This window comes from Genypterus blacodes, unplaced genomic scaffold, assembly GCF_046128005.1.
Source record: "Genypterus blacodes isolate CSIRO-AG114 ecotype Tasmania unplaced genomic scaffold, CSIRO-AGI_Gbla_v1 ptg000055l_1, whole genome shotgun sequence".
NCBI lineage: Eukaryota > Metazoa > Chordata > Actinopteri > Ophidiiformes > Ophidiidae > Genypterus > Genypterus blacodes.
This window is the reverse complement of record NW_027466867.1, coordinates 3,017,904-3,040,160: the sequence shown is the minus strand read 5'-3', so window position 1 is coordinate 3,040,160 and position 22,257 is coordinate 3,017,904. Positions and strand designations below refer to the sequence as shown.

The window sequence follows — 22,257 nt, the reverse complement described above, 5'->3', positions numbered from 1 at the left end:
CTGAAATGAGGTGACGGTTTGAATCTGGACCTGGTATCATTGTCACCTGTAATAATTGCAATAACTAGTTGCGTAACAAATCTTAGAACAAGCATGTAATGAACTGTACAGATGTGGAAAAATGTCAAATGCAACGATTTATATGCAAGAAAGGAAGAATAAATGAGAACACAGGCAGAAATAAGCACAATAAGCTCCATGCTGTCACAGAAGACTCATTAATTCCAGTGTTCCTGCGTCCTTTAGTTAGTTCGTTAGTAGGTACATGCACCAAACTGTAGAATATAACCGTTAAAAACTTGTAATTGGTGCATTAAGTCACGTTTTCAGCTGCTTGAAGTTGAATATTTAATGTGCGTGGATGCCTAATGGAATCAAATCAGGACATTGGAGGATAAGTGAGAGTGAGAGTGGCTGCAGTTAATGACGCCACTGATTCATCTCACCACACACACACACACACACGATACAAACCAGAAGCGACAGTAGAAGCCGTGATGTTTGCTGTGTGACATTCATCCATATGCCGTGTGGGCGGTGGAGAGAAAAGCCTCTTTTTTTTCTTTTTTTTTAACGGAAAAACATTTGGAGGAGGTTTTCTGGTTGGGATTCAGATTTCTTTCTCTCCCGCAGAGCCGATGAGTCTTTATTCTTAATCCTAACGACGACAGCACGGTGTGATTCTAATTGCGGAACTTTTAACCCTGCAAACGCTGACTGACGGCCCCAATCGGTCATTGCAGGCGTGTTTGACAGTGTGCGTTTGATACACATTCTGAATACACACACACACACACACACATACACACGCTCATTTTGCTGATTCTTTAAGCTGTTTTAAGCCATTAAAGGCCTGAATATTATGCAGAACATTTGCATGGGAATGTAGTCAATCTAGTCCCTGTTCATATTTTAATGCGAGGGGATTTGTGTGAAATTGTTCTATTTACATTCTGAAGCCATTGGTTTAATATATTTTATTTACTGGATGATTTCATAAAGGTATCAAAAGAAGATTAAGCATCTTAATAGGTCTGTGTTCGAAGTTAGAAATGTGTGTATTGTTTAAAAATATGATAATTGTGTGTTTGAGCTTCCACACGCTTACATTGACTCCACTTGATGCGTTAAAGTTGAGCTGCATTTGGATTTAAATTGCATTTCCAGGCCGACTGAGCCCGCAGATATGAGGTAACCGGGGGGTGAGCTGCATTTCATCATCGGCCTGGTGCCATCAAAAGGCAGTGACAGGATGATCTCAGGAGCTTAGCGGCAGTTAACTGTTCTAAGTTTAAACGCTGGAGTCTGAGCGTGAGGACAGCCAGTGTGAGTCACTGCGGTCGCTGAAGACGTGAAGTGAAAACAGCTTTGACTCCGTTACTCCCCAAATCCTAAACCCTGGACTGAAATGACATCAAACCCCTCCTCGGCGCGCAAGAGACATCTCTCAAGGGCGGCGAAGAGGTTTGTCAACAAATCTGCTGATGAAGATGAGCATAGATGGATGGAGGAGGAGGAGGAGGAGGAGGAGGAGGAGGGGGCCTGGCGATAAGCAGCTGGACAAACGACGGAGGGGAATTAGGTCAGGGCAAATTAATTTGACTTGTCTTGGAGCAGGTTTGACACAGAGATCCCCCCCACCCCCCACCCGGCCCTCATCCAGGCCCTGCCACCCTCATCACTCCACTTGGCAGCCTGGCTTAGTTGGACCCTATTAGCTCTGTAGCCACCCCTGCCCAGCTCCGATGCTCCCTCACTGCCCACAGTCTGTCATGGCAAAGGTCAGCGAGGCGACACTGCTGACGCCCCCCTGGAGCGGAGAGGAGAGGAGAGGAGAGGAGAGTCGCCAACGACACCTGTCACTATCTAAGGTAAGGCGGGTGGAGAGGAGCCTCACGTGGGAGTGAAGGTGAAGAAGATGAAGAGCGATGGTTCAGTTGCAGTTCCGTGCTTGCCAGAGGCCCTGGAAGTTGTGACCGAGCGTCTCCCCCGTCAACCACGTTTCTTTTTGCGGTCTCATTATCCTGTCGGCGTGACAAAGGCTTCCCCAGTCTTGCAAAACTGGGGAGACAAGCTAATCACAGCCGTTCACAAAAATCCACGGCGACGCAGCTTCAATTAGAAAAACAAGCAAAACAAACATTAGACAAACAAACGCCTAAATGACAATTTTCTTCAAATTGTTGGGAGCTTTCAGTTTGCGTGAAGCGATGGCGACTCTTGAGCTTCTGGTTCAACAACAACAACAGTACTGAAACCTCTGCAAGATGACGTCGACGTGCATCCAGCGTCCAGCGTTGTGTTCCTTATTGTGGCATTGAGTGCAGGGGAGTTGGAAGCCAGCCGTCAAGATGAACAAAGCCTGAGCCTGCACAGCTCAGCACAGCTCAGCTCAGCGTGGAGGTGGAGGATAAACCGAACCCCCCCTCTCTCCAAGCAATCATCCCATCCCCCGCGTGTACCAGGACGGAGAGGCTGAGATGCTCTTTTTGTGTCAACACCCGCCAGACTGCATGATTGCATGAAGCTCTCTGCCCAGACTGAACTCCTCCAGCCTCCTCCTCCTCCTCACATCTACCTATACCATCTGCAACAGCAACAACAAAGCCGCGGCCATTTGTACGCTTTCTTCCGTGTGTGAGATGATCCGTACTGGCATCTCGGCCTGGCCTCGGCTTCTCTCCTGAGGGACTTTTAGTAGAACACAAAGCTAAATTGTCAGTCTGTCAAAATGCCAGGGTGTTGCGTGGAAGTAGGTCGTGGGTTCTGTGTCGCGGCCGTCAGGTTTGTACATTAAGCAGGGAGGGGAAAACTTACTCCTCGAATATGGAACAAGCCTGATCTATTTCTAAACTTTTTGAGGTGTGGGGAAGTTTGCTTTGCACGACCCGGAGGCCTGAGGACGCGTCATCCTGTAGCTTTATATAGTCTTGGTCTTTTGGCGGCAAGGCTTTGAGGTTAATTGTTACAGACGGGCCTCAAATGCAATGCAGGCTCCAGTGTGGTGTATTTATGGTGAACACATTTCTCTCTCTCTCTCTCTCTCTCGCTCTCTCTCTCTCTCTCTCTCTCTCTCTCTCTCTCTCTCTCGCGCGCTCTCTCTCTCGCGCTCTCTCGCTCGTCTGTCAGCCAAGCACATTTGCGTTTTGGTATTTGGCGAAACGCTGACTTGAATGGAAAACACTGCGGCCTCCACAATCAAGCAGAAAATGCAAAGCCTGCTGATACGAGCGTGCAGCTGCAGGGAGACCAGACCAGATATTTCCCCCCCGAAACACATTTCACTCAGATTCCTGTTCTACGTCGCGGGGGGATAAGCGACTTACAATCCTCCCCTCTGTCAGTAAGAGGAGCTGCTGCGTTTCTCACGTGGGAAGCTGCTGATGGACGGATCCTTCAGACGCGCTCCAGCAGGCAGACAGCCAAACTCGCCAAAGCCCCACAGAAGAGCATCCAGTCTGGAAAAACTGCTAATTACCTGAGTTCACGGGGCGGATAAAGCTGCAGTCAGAACTTTAAAGCATCAATATGCACGCGTACACCTACTTCACATCTGCCCTCGCCACCTCGCTGTGCGTCTGATTGGCTCGGGCTTATCTCCGCTCAGACAGATGGTGGCGGTTTTCTTTTAAAGTTGGGCTCTTAATGGATGGCGGAGCTAAGAAAAAGAAGAAGCTCAAACTACTTTAGCAGAGAAGCGTTTGGGCTGTAAAGTGCAGAGGTCAGAACTTTGAAGTCTCCTCAACAACAAAGTCAGGCATCGTTTTGGAACACGTCTCTGCTTTATTGGTGTGTGTGTGTGTGTGTGTGTGTGTGTGTGTGTGTGTGTGTGTGTGTGTGTGTGTGTGTGTGTGTGTGTGTGTGTGGTCGACAGGGATATCCTCATCGCTCCCTCTTTCAACCAAACCTCACAACTCTGGATCTCACCAATTCGACGTTCCCCGGGCTGTGGGGTGCAAACAGGTCCCTACTGTGCCTACTGTGCTGAAACTGGGGCAGATAAGCCTGAACTGGGGGGGTTAGGGAGTTAGGGGGGAGCCTGCAAGGTTGAAATTCTCGCGGATCCTCGGGGCTCTGCCAGCTGTGGCGGCGGCGGCGTGAGTTTAAATAGCCGGTGACAACCAGAGGGGGGGAACGCGTCTGCTGGCTGTCCGTCGCGGCCTAAATGGACGTTGTCACAATAAAGATGATTTATTTGAGGAGCCGACAGTGCAGAGGCAGAGGGCAGCGTTATAAGCCATGATGGAAATTAGACTTTCACTCTCCACCTTATTGTTTCCAGAGCGGAGAGCTTAGTGGAGCTGTCAGCGGCAATTTTTAATGGATGCTCACATGTTCCTCCTGCGCTCGCCGCCATAAAAGCCTCGCCTGCTCCGCCTGTTTGTGTGAGCAGCCAATGACATCATCATTACTGCAAATGCACAGCGCACTAACCACTTCTGTTTTATGACTCCGAAAGAGTTTAAAAGCACAACGTTCAATTTTCATTATGCCACAATGTGTTTCTGCAGGCGTAACAACAGAGGAGCGTCATTTAGAGCTTTTAATTTAGCTTTCCTCTGTGTTTACTCCAGCCTGTTTGATGAGGCTGTGTGTGGTTACTGATGGTTTAGGAGGGATGGATCTATATAGGGAACTTCATTTCACCTCGATTGACCTTTTTCTAGACATGCTTATGCTTATTTAACATGTGATTTACCCAGAAGTCCATGCAGGTGATGGTTGTTTGGTGTCAGAAATAGGAAAGCAAACCTTCATGTTGGAAACAGAATGATGAGCGTGAAAAGAGCCCAAGCTGCTTTTCCTCTCAAGCTTTCACCCCGATGGTCCCTACACACACACACACACACACACACACAAAAACACACACACACACACACACACACACACACACACACACACACACTCGCCCATCTCATCCAAAGACGCCATTTCTCTCTCCCTCTGTGATTGCTGTGATGTTGAGTCACCCAGAGACTTATCTCGGAAATAATAGAAATTAAGCTTCTCTCTCTCTCTCTCTCCCTCTCTCTCTCTCTCTCCCTCTCTCTCCCTCTCTCTCTCTCTCACTCTCTTTCATGTTTCACTCCTGCTCATAATCTTTTCCCTTTTTTCGCCCCGCTGCTTTCGACCTACACGCTGTGAAAAGTCATCTTCTTGCGTCACAACAGAAAGAAAAGCGAACACAGATCCGTGACTCATTTTGATGTCTGTCTTACCAAAGAATGTGAAGCCACCGCCGCCGCCACTTCCTGCACCGTCTCCCCCCCTGTTTCCTTTGGTATCATGGATTCCTCTCTCCTGCCCGCTACCTTCAGGTGCGACCGTGCAGCTCAGCTCGTTTCTCTCTTTCTCTCTTTCTCTCTTTCTAACTCGACGCTGTAAAAGCTCAACTAAATGAATCGTGGCACCCTGCTGTGTTTCCTGAGTGACTGCGTAGGAGATTAATGCGATCAGTTTCACATTTGTGTAGGAGAGACAATCAACGTCCCCCAAAGTCACACTGATGGCAGATTAGGCCCCTCAGCCTAACAGAGGGGAAAACACACTGCGTCTCTCTCTCTCTCTCTCTCTCTCTCTCTCTCTCTCTCTCTCTCTCTCTCTCTCTCTCTCTCTCTCTCTCTCTCTCTCTCTCTCTCTCTCTCTCTCTCTCTCTCTCTCTAATTCTCTAATTCAATGCGCTTTGCTGTCACGGTTGAGCGTCTAAGTGATATTGGACTTCATCAAAAATGAAATTAAATCAATAAACACTCACCGTCGTGAGTCCTGTGGGTGTGTGTGGGTGTGTGTGGGTGTGTGTGTGTGTGTTGGTGCGTGATCATAACAACAGTCATAGTGGAGACTCACACACACTGTGTCCTATGTGAACAGGTCTAATCATGTTGTAATCATCTATCATTGCAATTTTAAACCAAACCTGCAGCATTTAAAGGAATATAAAGTAAGATAATGAGACGTATCGGTTCAGAGGTTCCCTGCATATTATGGCTCAGGTCCATGTTTAGTGAATGGTCTCTCTTTCCAGTCTTCTGTCATGTTGTGTTTCTGGTATTTGAGCTCGTGAGTGAAGCTTTTTTCCAGCAGCCGGCCGAGGATTCCTTCAGCCAAACCTCTCCCTCCACCTTCACTTACCACAGATTTTCACTTAACTCCAATTTGAAATGGAAAAAATCCCCCTCAAAACGTTTGATACTATAACAAATGGACGTTGATGGGATGGTTTGCATTTCTGGGCACGTTCTCCCAAAGCTGCAGTGGCGTTTAAACAGGAAAATACATTACAGTGAATACAGAGTGAAAAGAAGAATAGGAGAAGCAATCTGAAGGAAAGATCTGTCACGTTCCTGCTTTATTACCTGCGGCGTATTAACAGATTTGCTTTCCTTTGACTTGCAGGTACTCTGTCCCTCAGCCATGCTCACCCTCTGCTGGGCTCCCTGCCTCTGCCGGGCCGAGCCCTCCAGCCGCAGGCCCACGCCCAGCTGGAGCACTTCCTGCCGCTCAGGGTCAACGGTTCCTCGCCGCTCAGCCTCTTCCCCAATTTCAACGCGGTGAGATGAGACACAACACGCTTACGTCACCTCCGCCTCAACCACAACGCTGATTCTGAACTCTGACCCCGTTTGTTTTACGTCACCAGATGGATCCGGTGCAGAAGGCGGTGATCAACCACACATTTGGTGTCTCCCCACCCAAAAAGAAGCCCATCATCTCCTGTAACATCTGTCACCTGCGCTTCAACTCCACCGTAAGTCAACAAGCCAACAAAGTCCCAGTCAAAGCTGCTCTGGAGGCAGGAAATGAAGTTTTATGAGAGAACAGAAGCATAACAGGCCTGGATTTCATGATTAAATGATGGAAAACAACACCCGTCTGTCTGTTCCCTGCCTGTGCGGTTGAATCCTATCAGCCCACTGTGCATCTTTTAGCATAATAAAGCGTTTTACTAACTGCACAGCCCTCTGACCCTCTTGATGTGGGCTGAAAGCTTTTCCACACGCGGATAAACATTCACTATTTCAAACACACGCGACCTCCCGTATTGTCTAAAGGTCATCGTTTGCTTATCTCTGCAGCGACGCGTCCGTATTTCCACAGCGCGATTCATAACTTTGCATCCCGGCGATCCGCACCGACCTTTTCTCCGCCTAACGCCACCTGCTGTCGGCCTTATCAGCGTGCGGGTTTTGTTTTTTTCTGCAGGACCGGTGGATTCGGAGAAGAAACGACTCAGCAAGTCCCATTGCCTTTTTTCCTCTCCTTATCTCTCCCCCCCTGCAATTCATATTCATTTGGCTCCCGTTTCCTATAGAGTTCATTTATACATATTTGCATTTATATTGTTAGGAGGAACCTGCAGGAATGACAATGACTTGTGTGAATCATGAAAGGGAAGCAGGACATTGGCTCAAACCCATTATACAAACACCCTAAATTTTCTCTCTCTAATTCACACACACACACTCACTCTCTCTCACACACATATCTTGGTCCAGCAGTGTTGTCAGGCGTCATTTTGTTAGCTAACAGACTCTCTCCTCCTCCTCCTCCTCCTCCTCCTCCCCTCTGTGTCACCTGCAGCCGAGCTGAGAAGCCGTTCTGCCCTGCGAGGTGGATGCCGGGTTGTTGCAGGCAGGTACCAGGTCCCAGCAGGGGGCGTCACTGAGTAGCTGGAACTCTGCACACTGCAAGGGAGATTAATGCGGAAGGAATAGTTCTGAATATTTTGAAGTCTATTTGTATTTTATACTCACCACTCCTGCCATGATCTGTAGGTTTTGCAAGGAAAGAAAGTCCCAAAATGACTCATGAAACTATTCTTAAATTAGCTATGATTGACTTTACATGTGTTCACGAGATATACAGGAGCAGAATCATCCACAATAGATAAGTTCAAGTCTATAATAAACAGTAGAGAGGTTTGGTTGGCTCATTTCATGGCTTGTTCCTTCTCTGCACTGAATAATGAGCCGGCTTTGACCCTGAACTGTGAGAACTCAACATGGCCGGTGTGTATAAAATAGCAACAGACCAGAGAAATTCCAAAGTATTCCTTTAAGGCTGCTAAACAAGCATGAAGGATTCAAGCCTGGGGGCCACATTCTAATTTCCGCTGCCCTTTTGTGGAGGACGGTGATTCCTCACTGAGTGGACTTTGAGCTTCGGCCGTGTAACAACGCATTAAGCTGCTTGAATCAAAGTCGGCAGAGGCCCGGCAGTTCTGACAGTCTCCTTCAGATGTCCTTAACTCCACATCCTCTTCATTTTTCTGCCATTCCAGGGGACACTTGACATGTTACTATGCTGGGACATAGTAAAGCACAGCCACATACTACAATGACCGTTTGTTAGTATGCAGAAAGGCACAGATCCGTCCGTCTGACTCCGTCGTGAGTTACGCTGAATGGCTATACACACATACACACACACGCACGTGTCGACCCTCGGTGACGACCTCTGTTTGTGTGCCAGGTCCGGCTTTTGGCAACGTGTTGACGGGCGGACTTGCACCCCGAACACACAGTCACTAAAGTGCTTTGTGTACCAGTGTGTGTGTGTGTGTGTGTCTGAAAACTGATCTGGATAATTTGAGTCATGACAAATTATCTAATAGTCCTGTGTGAAGGCAGGGATTTGATCTACGCCAAAGCAGTAGCTAATAAGTCATTCTTTATAAAGGGTTTGTAAAGATTAGAAGAAATGGCTTTATTATTGTTGTTTAGGTCACAAATATGAAGACGCTGCTGAACTCTGTGAGGCTCATTAAACATAACATCTATAACTGCATCTAAGTACTCTACTAAGTCTATTATTGAAGTTTTCAGTTCAAACCCTTTGTAAGAACGTTGTCTTATTAGGCAGTGATACCACACAAATGCATTTCACTGTTTCAGATTCAGTCCACCGACTCTCTTTTGTTTTGTTTTGTTTTGTTTTGTTTTGTTTTATGGGGGGAAGTGCAGATAACAGTGGTTATCTTTGGTGACAGAGTGAAAGCTGGAGTTGCATAAATCCGTGCGGTGCCTGAACCCTCCTGCTTGCTGTTTACACGGCGGTATCGTGGATGATTTGCAAAAAAACGTTTGTCCCCCCCTTTTTGTTTGAACCGTAAACAGGTCGGTTTGATTGATCGCTTTTTCTTTGCTTTTGTTACAGCAGGCTTAATGTGAGTAGACGATCGTCTGTCACATGCCTACTGCGTATAAGATGTGACGTATTTGTGTGTACGTGTGTGTATTTTGTGAGTACTAAATGTTTTTGCAAGTGGTTTTCTTTTCTTTTTCTGCACTCACTTCTTTTCCTGCAAACTGATCTTCCTCCTTAAAGCACATTCTGCTTCATCTGCAGCCATCCAAAGCCCATTTGAGGATTTTCAAAATCTGCATGCAGCCGTTGTCGCACTGCCACAAATGTGTTTTCTCCCACAGAGAAAGGCACAGGGGTCATTTTTTTGTGGAGGAGCAAAATGCACACGGGGCCATTTTGTGTCAGAATGAATCTGTAGAGCGATGAGCCGACGAGCTCCCGAGGCCGGGCACGGGTCAAACTCATGCTCATCGGTGCACGGCTGTTCCGATGATGATGATAAAGATGGTGATGTGACTCTTCCTCCAAGTCAAATGCCCTGCTGCATCATTTCTCTCCAATGTCATGGAAGCATGTACAAACCACAGTGATGTAACAGATGGAAAGATTACACTTTGCTGATCTTACGCTGTCCTCCACCATTTTAATCGTGTCAGTGATTCACTCTCACTGACTTCTCTCCTCCTCTTGATGTGGCTCATGTGTGTGCATATTTGTGTATGTGTGCTTTATGGCCAGAACCAGGCAGAGGCTCACTACAAGGGCCACAAGCACGCTCGCAAGCTGAAGGCCTTAGAGAACCAGAGGCACCGCCAGAGGAATGGACACAGTCCTCCCACACCGGGGAAAGACAGAGACAGAGAGAAGGGGAAGACAGGAGGAGGAGCGATGGCGGAGGACTCGCTGCTTACAGACATAACAGGTACACGCCTTCTTTTTCTCTTTCCCCCCCCTCCATCGTCTGAGTAATTAGCCGTAATTGGGGAGTCTCGAGCGCTAAGGCTTGGTCGCTGCCTCTCAGCTGGCTAATTACCATCTATTACCTGTCCTGCTATCACGGGCTCCCTGACTGTCAGATAGATAATTACTCCCATCAAGCCGAGACAATCTGCAAGATGAGCAGACTCAAATAGAGACGCAGGCTGAAGAGGAGTGTGAGGACTTTACTTTCTTTGCTTTCAGCTCGAGTGCAGCGCCTCAACCCAACCCCCACTTATGTACTTGAACTTTTAGAAATTATGTTTGCTTGTTGTCTTACCAGGAGTTTGAGAAGGAATCTAGAGCCACAAACATTAAAACAACAGAAATTCACACACATAGACACTGTTTTACAAATATCATAATCATTTTTCATAATTGTATTCTATAGAAAAACTACATGTGATCTTGTACTGTTTGATTTTTGATTTGGCACTGCAGTTCAGCAGATCGTCGTTAGAGGGCAGCAGAGGGTTCTACAACTGACGACGGCAGGATTGACTGCCAGATCTATAATATAGGTTCCATACACATGGAGGAAACTCAGTTTGGTCGTCTATGTTGCATCTGAGCAATAAAGCCTTCTCATATTCTCAATGTGTTATTTTTTATGCTTTGTTTAGCCGACAGTGCCAGAGAAAGAGCTGCTTAAAGAGCAACCACAATGCTCTGCTTTACTCGCTTTTGGTCTTGGACTCAAACTTCCTCCATCTTCCTTTCACACCCTTAAATGCGGCCTTGGTTTCCATTTTTTTATTATTGATTCCCCGCTTCCCCCTTTTCTCCCAGCACCTATCAATTTCCTTGGAACCACATAATGATGAGCTTGTTACATCCAGCGGTTGCCATGGTTGTTGATTGATGGTGGCGGCGAGAGCTGGAGCAGAGACAAATGAAACAGAGAGAGATAAGAGAGACAGAAAAGGAGCAACAAGGATATTGACAGAAACTGAGAGATGGAGAGGTGATCTCATCGTAAAAAAAGAGGAAAATAAGGAGATAGTAGAACACATTGAGAAAAAAAGAGAAATCTCATCCAGCATTGCCGCATTGACGATGTATTTATAGCTGGATTCTGTTGAAACTATCCAAACATGTCGCTGCATTTACAGCTGGCATTCATGTGCCTTCAACGTCATTTGCATTCTGCCTGCACTGTGATTAGATCCTCTTATTCTTCTGCTCTCTGCTAAGCTGGCAAGTAGCTGAGGAGACGCGGTGAGCCAGTTCCTCTCCTGTCAACAAAAATAGACATAGCGAGTGTCGGATCACCAGATGAGAAATTACAGCAGATCATGATTTTGTCTGGTAATAAGGCCCCGTATGCCTCCCATTGCTGTCATGCTGCATTACTACTAATCCAAGCAAATAGGCCAGAGCTGCTGACTTCTCTTGCTGAATCTAGAGTGGAATTTACCTAAACACAGTCAGACAATCAATAATACTTTTAGTTTTCTTTTACGTTCTGCCTCTCCAGGGTATAGAACTCATCCAGCATCCTTATCCGTGTTACACAACTGCCAGGAACTGTGATTATGTCTCTTTTGTGCACTATAGGATTTCTGTGTATGACTGATTTAGTCACATTCTGGTAGAAATGCCAGCTGTATGCATTTGCACCTTGCTGTGAGGGGACAAAGCCAACTATTGAGCCACAAATTGCTCCGGACCCGCCTGGCATCATAACGCAGCTTTCCCATCTATCTGCCCGTCTCATAGGCACAAGCTCCTCTTCCCAAACGGAGCAGCAGCAAACGGAGCACAGCCAGGAGAGCTCGCTGGCTCTGTCCACAGACGACGCCTCGCTCCGCTCCCCTCAGCCGTCCCCCGAAGCGTCCCCGGGCTCGGCTCAGCTTTCTAAGCCGGCCGCAGACGACGCGGCCATGGAGGGCTGCAGCACAGAGGGGCCCGGCTCAGCCTCACACCCTGACCCGCAGGGAGGCTCCAAAGGAGGTGAGGAGGAGGCAGATGAGGTTGAGGTTAAAGAGACCAAGAGGAGCAACAAAAAGCAGCACCACCACTGTCCCACATGTAAAGTGACAGTCAATTCCTGCTCCCAACTGGAAGCTCACAATAGTGGTATGTACTCTGCTCTCACTCTGTCAGAATGAGGACCTTCGCCTGTCAGTTGTATTTATTTTCTAGATCCAAATCTGAATATGGCCTTTTTATGAAGTTATCAAGTACTCAAATGCAACATAACTTCATCCAGTGCATCACTTTACACTCCTTACACTCCTTGTCTTTTATATTGTCAACATTGTTGTCACGATCAAATTTGTTGGGAGCTTTTTTAGACAACAGTTACATTCATATTAACACAGTGAAATGAGTGACATGCGACCCTCTCCTGTGATTGGCTGCGTCAGGTTTGAAGCACAGGCAGATGCAGGACGGTCAGAAAAGCGGCCCGTCACAACGCAGAGCTAAGATGACGTCGTCGCCCAGGCCCGCCTGCCGGATGAAACAGCGAATCGCCAACAAGACCAGAGCGGTGGTGGGCGTGTCCTCCCAGCCGTTTCACTGTGAGCTGTGCCAGGTGTCCGTCAACTCGGAGACACAGCTGAAACAGGTAGGCAGGACCTTCGGCTTCAACCGTCTTAACACATTGGGCTTCTTGTGTGTGTCCGCTCACTTTCTGGCATGTCCCCCCCTTTCAGCACATGAACAGCAGGAGACACAAAGAACGTTTGGCTGGGAAACCTGTCAAGCCAAAGTTTAGCCCCTACAATAAAATCCAATCCAGTGCTGTGTTGGCGGTAAGGAAGACACACACACACACACACACACACACACAGATCCACACAGCACATTGTCAAGAGCACAAACTGATGCCATTGGTAAGCTTTGCCAGTAGGGTGACCATTTCCATAACACCTAAAAGGAGGACAGTATGCGGCATATCAATAAATTACCATGGTGTACATAGGACTCTGGTATACTCTCATTTACAATACAATTTTGTCTGGTTTGAAGATGTTTGTGTAGCTGAATAGGCAAAAATATTAATAAAAAGTCAAAAAGTGTTTGTTCACAGTATTTGAATTTATTCAATACATTGTGGTGTTCAAAAATTGACCACTGAGATGAATCTTTTGTGCCACAAAGCATAACATGTGTGGACTCAAATGTAAAAAACAAATAACAGCAAACATATATAATAATAAAAAAATGCTTTTTTGAAAAGCATAAATAACCTTTTATGTTAACAACAAAGGAGATAGTAAAGAAAACAACATTTACATTCAACTGCTCAAAAAGTATAGCATTTCTAAAGTGCTTCAGTCATTTGGGGACTTGTCTTCAGTGTCTTCATCTGTGTGTGTGTGTGTGTGTGTGTGTGTGTGTGTGTGTGTGTGTGTGTGTGTGTGTGTGTGTGTGTGTGTCAGTATTTGGGTCTCTTCGCATGTAGCAGCTCAGGAGACAACAGCACCTCTGTCATCATGGCTTCCAAGCCCCCACTGCCCCTCGGCCTGTTTATATCCTGCAGGGACTGGTACAAATAACAACATAGCAAGAATACTGTTATCAACCTTCAAAATCTGTATTGTTTTCAACTCAATAAATGTATATATATATATATCGCAGTAGCTGGTGGTTTCCCCGTGGTTAGGAAGAAGTTAGTAAAAGTTATAATTAGTGTCTTTATGTGAAGTATCCGTGCTGTTTGAGATTTGCTGCTTCGTTTCAATGTCAAATTTGAAGAGGATTCATAATAACACACATTAGAATTCAATGAAGCCGTATTAATGTAGAATGAACAGCTGTTCTATTGGAGTGGAGCGTACGTTTCTGCAGCTGATAGATGCTTGAACAACGTGTCTTCCAGTCCGTGAGCAGTGTCTCTTGTGTGTCTCTTCATACAGACTAAATTGGCCCTGCAGAAGCAGCTGTCCAAGGTCCTGCCTGCCGGGTTCATGACCGGCGCGCTCAGCCCGGCCGCCCTGTGCACCATGGCCGCCGGGCCCCTCGGCCTACGATTGCCGCACTGCCCCACAGCCATCATCCAGGGGCCCCTGATCAGCCCCACACTCTTCAGGCCTGCCCCGGGACCTCTGAGGGCCACACACACACCCATCATCTTCTCTCCTTACTAGCTCAGCGCAGAGAGAAACCGGAAAAAGCTGGAGCGGCGGCCCAGACCGACTCAAACTAAACCCGGCCTGGTCAAAGCTGAACGAGCATGACAGTCTAGCCTTGCACAGTGTGGATAAAGTATGAAACCTCATGAGTGACAACAGGACAGTGAGTGAGAAGAGTAGGCATGATCCTTGTGTGTGGATTTAGACTGAGCAGTGTGTCTCTTACAAAATGGAAGGACCATCATCTGTTCCCTTGTCCCCTCTTCACAAACTGCCATGTGCATGCTCCCTGGGGTCTGGACCCTTCTGGAAGCCATAACGTCATAAGTTTTATTCTTTGTGAGACTATAATAGAAGATACTGATACACTACTAGGCTGTGTAAATGGTAAATGTCCTTTGCCAATGTCTTTAAAGGTTTTGTAGTTGTACTCTGGAAGAACAAATGCAAGAGCTATCAATCCTGGTTTAGCATCACACAAATCTTAATCAGTGGAATCCAGTTTGTGCTGCTGTCCACTTCAACCCTACCCTCATCCCACCTATGAAAAGACAAAATGATGCACAACAAAGATTATTGCATCTCAACAGCTTTATGTATTTATAGCCATTATCTGAATTGCATTTTTATAAATTATATTTAGATGAATATAGATATTCAACCTTTCTTGCTTTCTGTCTGTCTTCCTCTCTTGTGCTCTCCTTTGTTATGAGGTGACAATCAACCACCACCCCAATATGATGCCAAGTACAGTCTATTCACTACAGGGAGGCAGACAGAATGGATGTTCCTAGCGCCATCTAGTGGTCAAACTCATTTAATGAAATGTGTGTGTTTTTCCTAATGAGCCACGAAAATCTTCAGGGGTTGATGAGTATGATAAGATTTTTGGTTTTTGCACAGGTCGATATGTGCTTTAGACTGGTACCGTGATCCCAAACGGAAATGATTTATCCACACTTCTTAAATGTGACAAGTGACTTTGACATTATTGATTCAAACTGATTCTTTTTATAGAGTTGTGTTATATACCTACATTCTTTCACTTTAAAAAAATATCACCTCCCACCTGACTGTGCTAAATCATCTTAAGCAATATGTATTTTTGAAGTTGCATTTTAAGTGCCACCTGGTGAAATCCATGACTAGTGTAACTGTGCATCGATTGCAATAATGTAAATTATTAATTGCTAAATATGTCCATATTGTGTTCTATACCACCTTATAAATAGTACTGTTTTTACACATTGGTGTTTGTTTGTTTCTTTGAATGAATGCTGGTAGTTGGATTTAAGTGACTGATATCTTAGATAACAAATGCTAAATAAGTAAATTATATATGCTGGCATTACCAAACTCCTGAAGGTTTGAAGTACTGATGTGTATTAACCCAAGGGAAATAGCTGCTTATCATTGTTGCAACTAGGCAAAATTTAATGTAGTGTTCAGTATTTAAAAGACAAATAAAAAAAGGCAAAGTCAATTTGAAATAGGCCCAAGGGCATAAAACTGATCCTTTAGTGCCCCCCAGTGGTCTCTATGAGCAAATGCAGGTAGGTGTGTAGGATTAGGTTTTAGGTTTGATAAAATTCGGTATTGGTTGATAGTATTGTGGTATTAACGCATCATAAAAGCAAGAGCTTACAAATAAACTTTAAGACATATGTTGTCTAAAGCAATATAGATAATATATATAATATCTCTCTGACCTGAGTGACTGATGAAAGGGCAAATCGCATCGGAGACACAATACAATAACTGATTACGTTTAACAGTTCATCCACTAATATCACAAATTAAAAATCTTTAAAAGATATTTGATTTATTTTTGATTATTGCATCTCCATACTTACTTTAGAACCTCAGCTACGTTATGCAAATAAAACGTTAGAATCTTCTTTGAAATGTATAAACAGCAAACGCTTTCCCAGGCAGGGCTTGCAGTGTTTGGACACTTTGTTTGCTGTGAGCTAAGTGTCGGTCTAAATTAAATGCAGTCTTCTTTATTTTATTTCTTTCCAGAGATGCTTGATAAGTCATTTCTCAATTCTCAAGCATCTCTGCATCCCACAATATGTGGTAAAATAGTGAAGATTGACAAATACTGTTTTACTAGTAATGGTAATAACACTTCTAGTAATGAGGTTAATACATAATACATGGTGGATATTAGTCTGGTTTATTTGTGTTTATATCGTTAATAATCGTCTCCTCGGGTTCGGACACAAAACCAAAAGGCTGCTTTCATTTCCCGGAAGTGACGTCAGTTCTTCCCTCTGGTAAAAATGGCGGCTGTTGACATCGACGTGCCGGTGGACACAGAATCCAATTTTTGCAATCCGGACGACCTGGAGCGGTAAATATAACAATATTTTACCCGCCGCGTATAGATGGCGAGTCGCTTGTCACGTCAACTTAAATCTAAAGCAAGAATTTGCGGGTGATTCCCCACATAAGCGGAGAGACCCGAACAACTGTTAGCGGACAAAGCTAACAAACGACAGTGCGGTGATCGGGTCGAGCCAGCTAGCAACCAACCACGGGGAAACAAAACGTGATAAATCACCAAAACATCGCCAATTTAACCAAATCGGTCAAATTAAAAACATCCGACGAATTCAGCCAAATAAACCACCGTCATTACCTAAGCTGCTCCCCATCTATGTAATCGATAAGACGTTTGTGTGTGTGTCCGTATGCTAACATAACTGTAGCGACCGCGTGTACCTGTAAAAGCAAACGAATCGTTGGAAGTGAACCTAAACACGCCAAACAAACTTACTTTAAAGGTTTGTGAACATTTTTGTAGATTACAACACGGTCAGTGGGACGCCAAGCGCTTCCTCTTGCTAAAGCGCATGCTAGCTATTAGCTGCTCCCTCCCTGTGTATTCTAGAAAGTTCCACTCAAAGCCGCCTGACACACGAAGTGACACACTAATTTTATGATTAACTAAAACAAAATCGGCCGCATTTCAACATGATAAATTGTCAATTAGTGTAATTTGACTTTTAGAAAACCGTGGTTTGTAATGGAGATTAAAGTCATTAATATAAATACGGTCTGTTTGATAATAATAACAATACACTGATCTACAGAGACAGAAACATCAATTATATTTAGAAATTATTATTCGTCCTCAACAGGGACATTTTTGTCCTTCTAGCAAAAAGTTGAGCATTCACATAAGGCATTGGGGCAGTGCTCCCCCGGCTCCGTTTGTGAATGCATCATAGTTAAGTCCTTCCAAAGAATTCCCCTGATTAATGCAAATTGAGATCAACAAAGCAGCAGGGATGGATTTTGGCAGTGAGTTAAACTAACAAAGAAGCAAAAATCCAGTCCCAGTTCCTTCAACATGACCTGGTTTAGACATTGTGACTCTTACAAGTCCAGAAATAATTTTTTAAGGATGTGTGTCCAACGGAAGGTCTTCACATAGTCACGTGATTCATTGAGGCTTGCTTTGTCATCGCTCCATGTTTTATTTGTTTATTACAGCTAAGTACACACAGTAACTTGTTCAATCTCGACTTTGGTTTCTGTTTTTTCTCTCCCCCCAGTGAGGCTGAAGGCTTCAAGGAGCAAGGAAATGCATTCTACAGCAAGAAAGACTATTCTGAGGCGTTCAACTACTACACTAAGGCCATCGGTGAGGTCACCATTCAGCATGGCGTCACCCTGGCATGAACTGATAAGAGTATCTGCGTTGTCAGCATTGATTCATAAACTGCCACAAACTATAGAGCGCTTTGTCCTGCCATGTTCTTGATTGTGTTGAGTTGGAGTAACAGACCTTTGAAAACGTTCAGAATACCTTGTGTTAAGATCATTTTCTTTCTTCCTCCAAAGACGCCAGCCCCAGAAATGCCAGTTATTATGGCAACAGGGCAGCCACACTCATGATGCTCTTTCGCTTCCGAGAGGCCCTAGAAGATTCCCAGCAGGCTGTGCGGCTGGATGACCTCTTCATGAAGGTCAGCTCATTGCATCACTCTCCATACAGACTCTGGTTTGCGTTCAGGGAGCGTGTATGTGACTTGACTCGGTCGTGACCTTCCTGTCCCTCAGGGTCATCTGCGTGAGGGCAAGTGCCACCTGATTTTGGGGAACGCCATGGCAGCCAGTCGCTGCTTTCAGAAGGTTCTAGAGCTGGAGCCCAGTAACAGAGACGCCCAGCAGGAGGTGAGTTGTAATTACTGCTCCGCTAATCTTTGACATTTTGTTGTATCACAGTAGAAATGTTGAACACAAACCTCGATACTGACGGATAATTGTTTTTCGACATTTTAGTTTAAGAATGCAACAACGCTGCTGGAGTTTGAGCGGATGGCTGAATTTGGCTTTGAAAAGCGGGATTTCAGAAAGGTAACTCTTACACACAAGTTCATCTCGACACACGTTTGCATTTCCATCATGTTTAAGCGTAACGCTGGTGAGAGATCTAAGAGGCAGTGTGTGATTGTTCTGCTCACGTGTTCTCGCCCCTCTGCAGGTCGTGTACTGCATGGATCGGGCGTTGGCGCTCGCTTCTGCTTGCCACCGCTTCAAAATCCTGAAAGCGGAGTGTCTGGCCCTGCTGGGACGCTATCCAGAAGCCCAGTCTGTAGCGAGGTAGACATCGCCAAGCTTTTACTGTGCAGGAACTGGAGTTATCTGGTGATATCCTAATGGACCGTCGCCATAATAGTAAAATTGTGTGTTTAACTTTTCTCTCTAGTGATATCCTGCGAATGGATTCCACCAACGCAGACGCGCTGTATGTTCGAGGCCTGTGTCTCTATTATGAGGACTGCATTGACAAAGCCGTGCAGTTCTTCGTCCAGGCTCTCCGAATGGCACCTGACCATGAAAAGGCCCGACTCGCCTGCAGGGTACGTTTGTCATCCTGCCACACAATCCTCTTCTGATACACTTCATGTCAACTGCACTAATTGATATCAGTAAGTAATGTCTGTACAGCATTCATTTTGTTCTCTTTTGAACTCAGAATGCCAAAGCTTTAAAAGCCAAGAAAGAGGAAGGGAACCTGGCATTTAAGATGAACAACTATGAGGCGGCGTACCGGCTGTACACCGAGGCCCTGGCAATAGACCCCAACAACATCAAGACAAATGCTAAACTTTACTGCAACAGAGCCACGGCGGGGACCAAGGTAAACAAACCCACACGGTTAAAGCTTTAATGCCGCTCGCCTCAGGTTTCTTGTATTTCTCATGTCACACCTGGGTAGCAGGGCTGATGCGTCCTGTAGCATGTGGCAGGCTTTCCAGCTCCCTTACATCTCTGGCACTATTGGATAATGACAAAATTGGAAGTCATGGAAAGTCCTGTCTGCATCAAATCCATGCAGAAGCCCAAACCTCTCTTTCCTGTTTGTCTATTTTCACAGTCAGTCAATCAATTAACTCCTTCCTCATCCACAGCTTAAGAGACTCAATCAAGCCATCGACGACTGCTCCAGTGCCATCAAGCTGGACGAGACCTATATCAAGGCCTACTTGAGACGAGCCAAGTGGTATGTTGCGTCTTTGGTCAAAGAGATTTTACTTTTGTTGTGTATTTTTCATTGTGCAGTTTTTGTGACTTGGACTTTGTGTGATCTGTAGTTACATGGACACAGAGCTGTATGAAGAGGGCGTACGGGATTACGAAAAGGTTTACCAGACCGAAAAGACCACGGGTAGGCAGCTGTCACCGTCTAGAGTTCCTACGTTTCTCTGCCCAAACGCGCACACACAGACATTCACGGATCATGTTGCCTTCTCCTGTCGCCAACTCTAGAACACAAGCATCTGCTAAAGGCGGCCCAGCTGGAGCTGAAGAAGAGCAAGAGGAAAGATTACTACAAGGTGCTGGGAGTCGGCAAGAACGCAACCGACGATGAAATCAAAAAAGCGTATCGTAAACGAGCACTGATGCACCACCCAGGTACCTTTTTTACACACACTTGCACGGGAACTACAAGGATCTTTCACGTAGATGTTCAGGTCTGCGTCAGGTTCTGAAATCTCATTGCTGCTTTCTTACAGATCGCCACAGTGCGGCAACGACGGAGGTGCAGAAGGAGGAGGAGAAGAAGTTCAAGGAAGTTGGCGAGGCCTTCACGGTGCTCTCTGACCCGAAGAAGAAGGTCCGCTACGACAATGGGCACGACCTGGAAGAAGAGTGCGGCGGGTTTGATGGCGGAGGTAGAGGCGCGTAGAGTGACGACCCTCCCGTGCATTATTTTTGCCGACACATAGGCACATTTAGATGTTTCTCTTTACCTTTTTAAATCCTAATTGTAATCATTTCTTTGTAGATTTTGATGCCAACAACATCTTCAGGGCTTTCTTCGGTGGCCACGGCGGGGGAGGTTTCCCTTTTGAATCTCAAAACTCAGGTATTTATTGTTTAGTTTTCTACGTTTGCTGAAATATGGAACATCTGGTCGGAGAGAGAGTGTGTGTGTGTGTGTTAACCATTCTTACGTTCTTTCTCTCGTTTTTTTCCCCCACCAAGATGCTGGGCCTGGAAATTTCTTTTTCCAGTTTGGCTAAAAATGAAGGAGCTCGCAGGAACAAAGTTGCACTGCAATGGACAATATCAAGCTGGACACCACTATCACCACCTAAGTTTTATATTTACCAGGGTCTTGCGAAATCTCCCCCAGTGTACTTTTTTTCAAGAGGCGTTTGATTGTCGCTTTCACTCTTAAATTTACTCCTCAAGTCGATTGTAATGAGCATAGTGAAGGGCATTTCAGGGAAAAACTGCCCTGAGATGCCATTAGAAATTTGGATGAGCTTATTTTAAAGCATGGACCCTATTGCCAAAATGAGAAAATGTATATATATAACGGAAGGAGAGCGGAATCTAAATTTGTCCAACTGCCACCCTACTTGATTAAAAGTGATCAGTAGTGACGAATTCATTGCAAGTTAAAGCATCACATGTGGTCACTTTTACAATAAATGGATGGTAAACAGATTTCAAGATGCTCCTGGGACAAGCGAGAGTCAATGTGGTGGTGGTCTGTCAACGCAGGCCTCAGGACGGCGGTGGTCTGTTGCGAGCGTGTCCGGTATGTATTGGCTCACTTGCCAAATGTATCATTCTGCAGGGTATTTGTTTTCTCCTCGGCTCCACGCTGCATTGTACATTTGACTCGAATGTAAAAAACAAAAGTTATGTCCATACATCTTTTTTCTTCGGTCTTCCTTTGGACTATTTATATTTATTGTATGTTATAAACTGAATGCAGCAGAATGCAAGTATCTTTTGTTTTTGTAAATCAGATGTAAAGGTTTTCCATCCCATCTGTGTATCTTTCAGTGATTGTGCATGTTGCTTTACTTTGTGAATGGCCAAATCTGTGTACATCTACAAGGATTTTTTCTTCAAAGGTATTTGCACTTCTGCTCAGCATGGACCATCCCTGTCCCCCATCAAAGTGAAGTGACTGATGCCTTACAGAATGAGCAAAGAAGTCCACCCCCCCAAACCTTGCAGTGAAACCCACTTTCAAAAAGACACAAATCTGTTATAATGGTAATCTGCAAAATACTTCACATCCCTTTTCTTCATATGAAATTATCCAGCAAAAATTAAAGTTATTTAGTTTCCTGTCACACCAAGCTCACACACCAATACTTGTCATGCCCGTTTAGCCAGTACAGCCCTCGTCCTACTCGTTCCACCTGTACGACCGCACTGACACTCCACTGGCCGTCATCAGGGTTTCGTCACTGACCAATGTATAATTTTCAAAACATGTCGCCGTGTTAACAAGACATGCTTTCGTAACAGAAATAAATAAAAGTTCATCTTTTACTCTTCGGATTTTGTTTTGTTTCTTTATTATTCACATTATTACTTGGACTCTGACTTGCTGTACTTTCTTCAGTGCCCTTTAGATGGCGTGATTGAGTCAAATTTGAAAAAATGATTGTATAGTTAAGTATTTGATAGTTAACGTGAATTTAGCCTTGACCAATATTTATGTATTATTATATATATTTACATGCAGTTATTACAAGTAAGTTCTCAAAATTGTATGTTATTTTTGCTTTAATCTTTCATTCAAAATTCCAGTCATGTGTCCTGACAGTGAGTTTAATGTGGGTAT

At 45.1% G+C, this 22,257-nt stretch overlaps 2 protein-coding genes across 3 annotated transcripts in view; both read left to right on the top strand.

The window, feature by feature from the left end:
* LOC143002155 (zinc finger protein 385C-like) overlaps positions 1-15,087 on the top strand; it is a 41,395-nt gene extending 26,308 nt beyond the window's left edge. The window contains exons 3-9 of the mRNA XM_076152113.1: positions 6,397-6,551; positions 6,641-6,748; positions 9,826-10,009; positions 11,785-12,144; positions 12,435-12,637; positions 12,726-12,824; positions 13,932-15,087. Coding sequence (XP_076008228.1) covers positions 6,397-6,551; positions 6,641-6,748; positions 9,826-10,009; positions 11,785-12,144; positions 12,435-12,637; positions 12,726-12,824; positions 13,932-14,162 — 1,340 coding nt within the window. The 3' untranslated portion in view covers positions 14,163-15,087. The remainder of the gene's footprint in view (positions 1-6,396; positions 6,552-6,640; positions 6,749-9,825; positions 10,010-11,784; positions 12,145-12,434; positions 12,638-12,725; positions 12,825-13,931) is intronic.
* A 1,305-nt stretch (positions 15,088-16,392) lies between these two features.
* On the top strand, positions 16,393-21,967 carry LOC143002158 (dnaJ homolog subfamily C member 7-like). Of its 2 annotated transcripts, none has more exons than XM_076152118.1 (14): positions 16,393-16,503; positions 17,711-17,799; positions 18,000-18,124; positions 18,219-18,332; positions 18,441-18,515; positions 18,643-18,761; positions 18,868-19,021; positions 19,138-19,302; positions 19,574-19,665; positions 19,757-19,830; positions 19,932-20,078; positions 20,180-20,338; positions 20,452-20,532; positions 20,652-21,967. In XM_076152118.1, the coding sequence occupies exons 1-14, from the start codon at positions 16,433-16,435 to the stop codon at positions 20,687-20,689; spliced, it is 1,503 nt and encodes a 500-aa protein (XP_076008233.1). In that variant the 5' UTR covers positions 16,393-16,432; the 3' UTR covers positions 20,690-21,967. The 2 variants fall into 2 exon arrangements, with proteins under 2 accessions (XP_076008233.1, XP_076008232.1); XM_076152117.1 differs by having other exon boundaries at positions 20,180-20,344.
* The last annotated feature ends 290 nt before the right edge of the window (positions 21,968-22,257 follow it).

Coding starts and splice junctions, on each gene's coding strand:
- LOC143002158 (XM_076152117.1), top strand. CDS start 16,433: ATGGCGGCTGTTGACATCGACGTGCCGGTGGACACAGAATCCAATTTT. Junction 18,125..18,218: donor TGGATGACCTCTTCATGAAG/GTCAGCTCATTG, acceptor CCTGTCCCTCAG/GGTCATCTGCGTGAGGGCAA. Junction 19,666..19,756: donor TACTTGAGACGAGCCAAGTG/GTATGTTGCGTC, acceptor TGTGATCTGTAG/TTACATGGACACAGAGCTGT.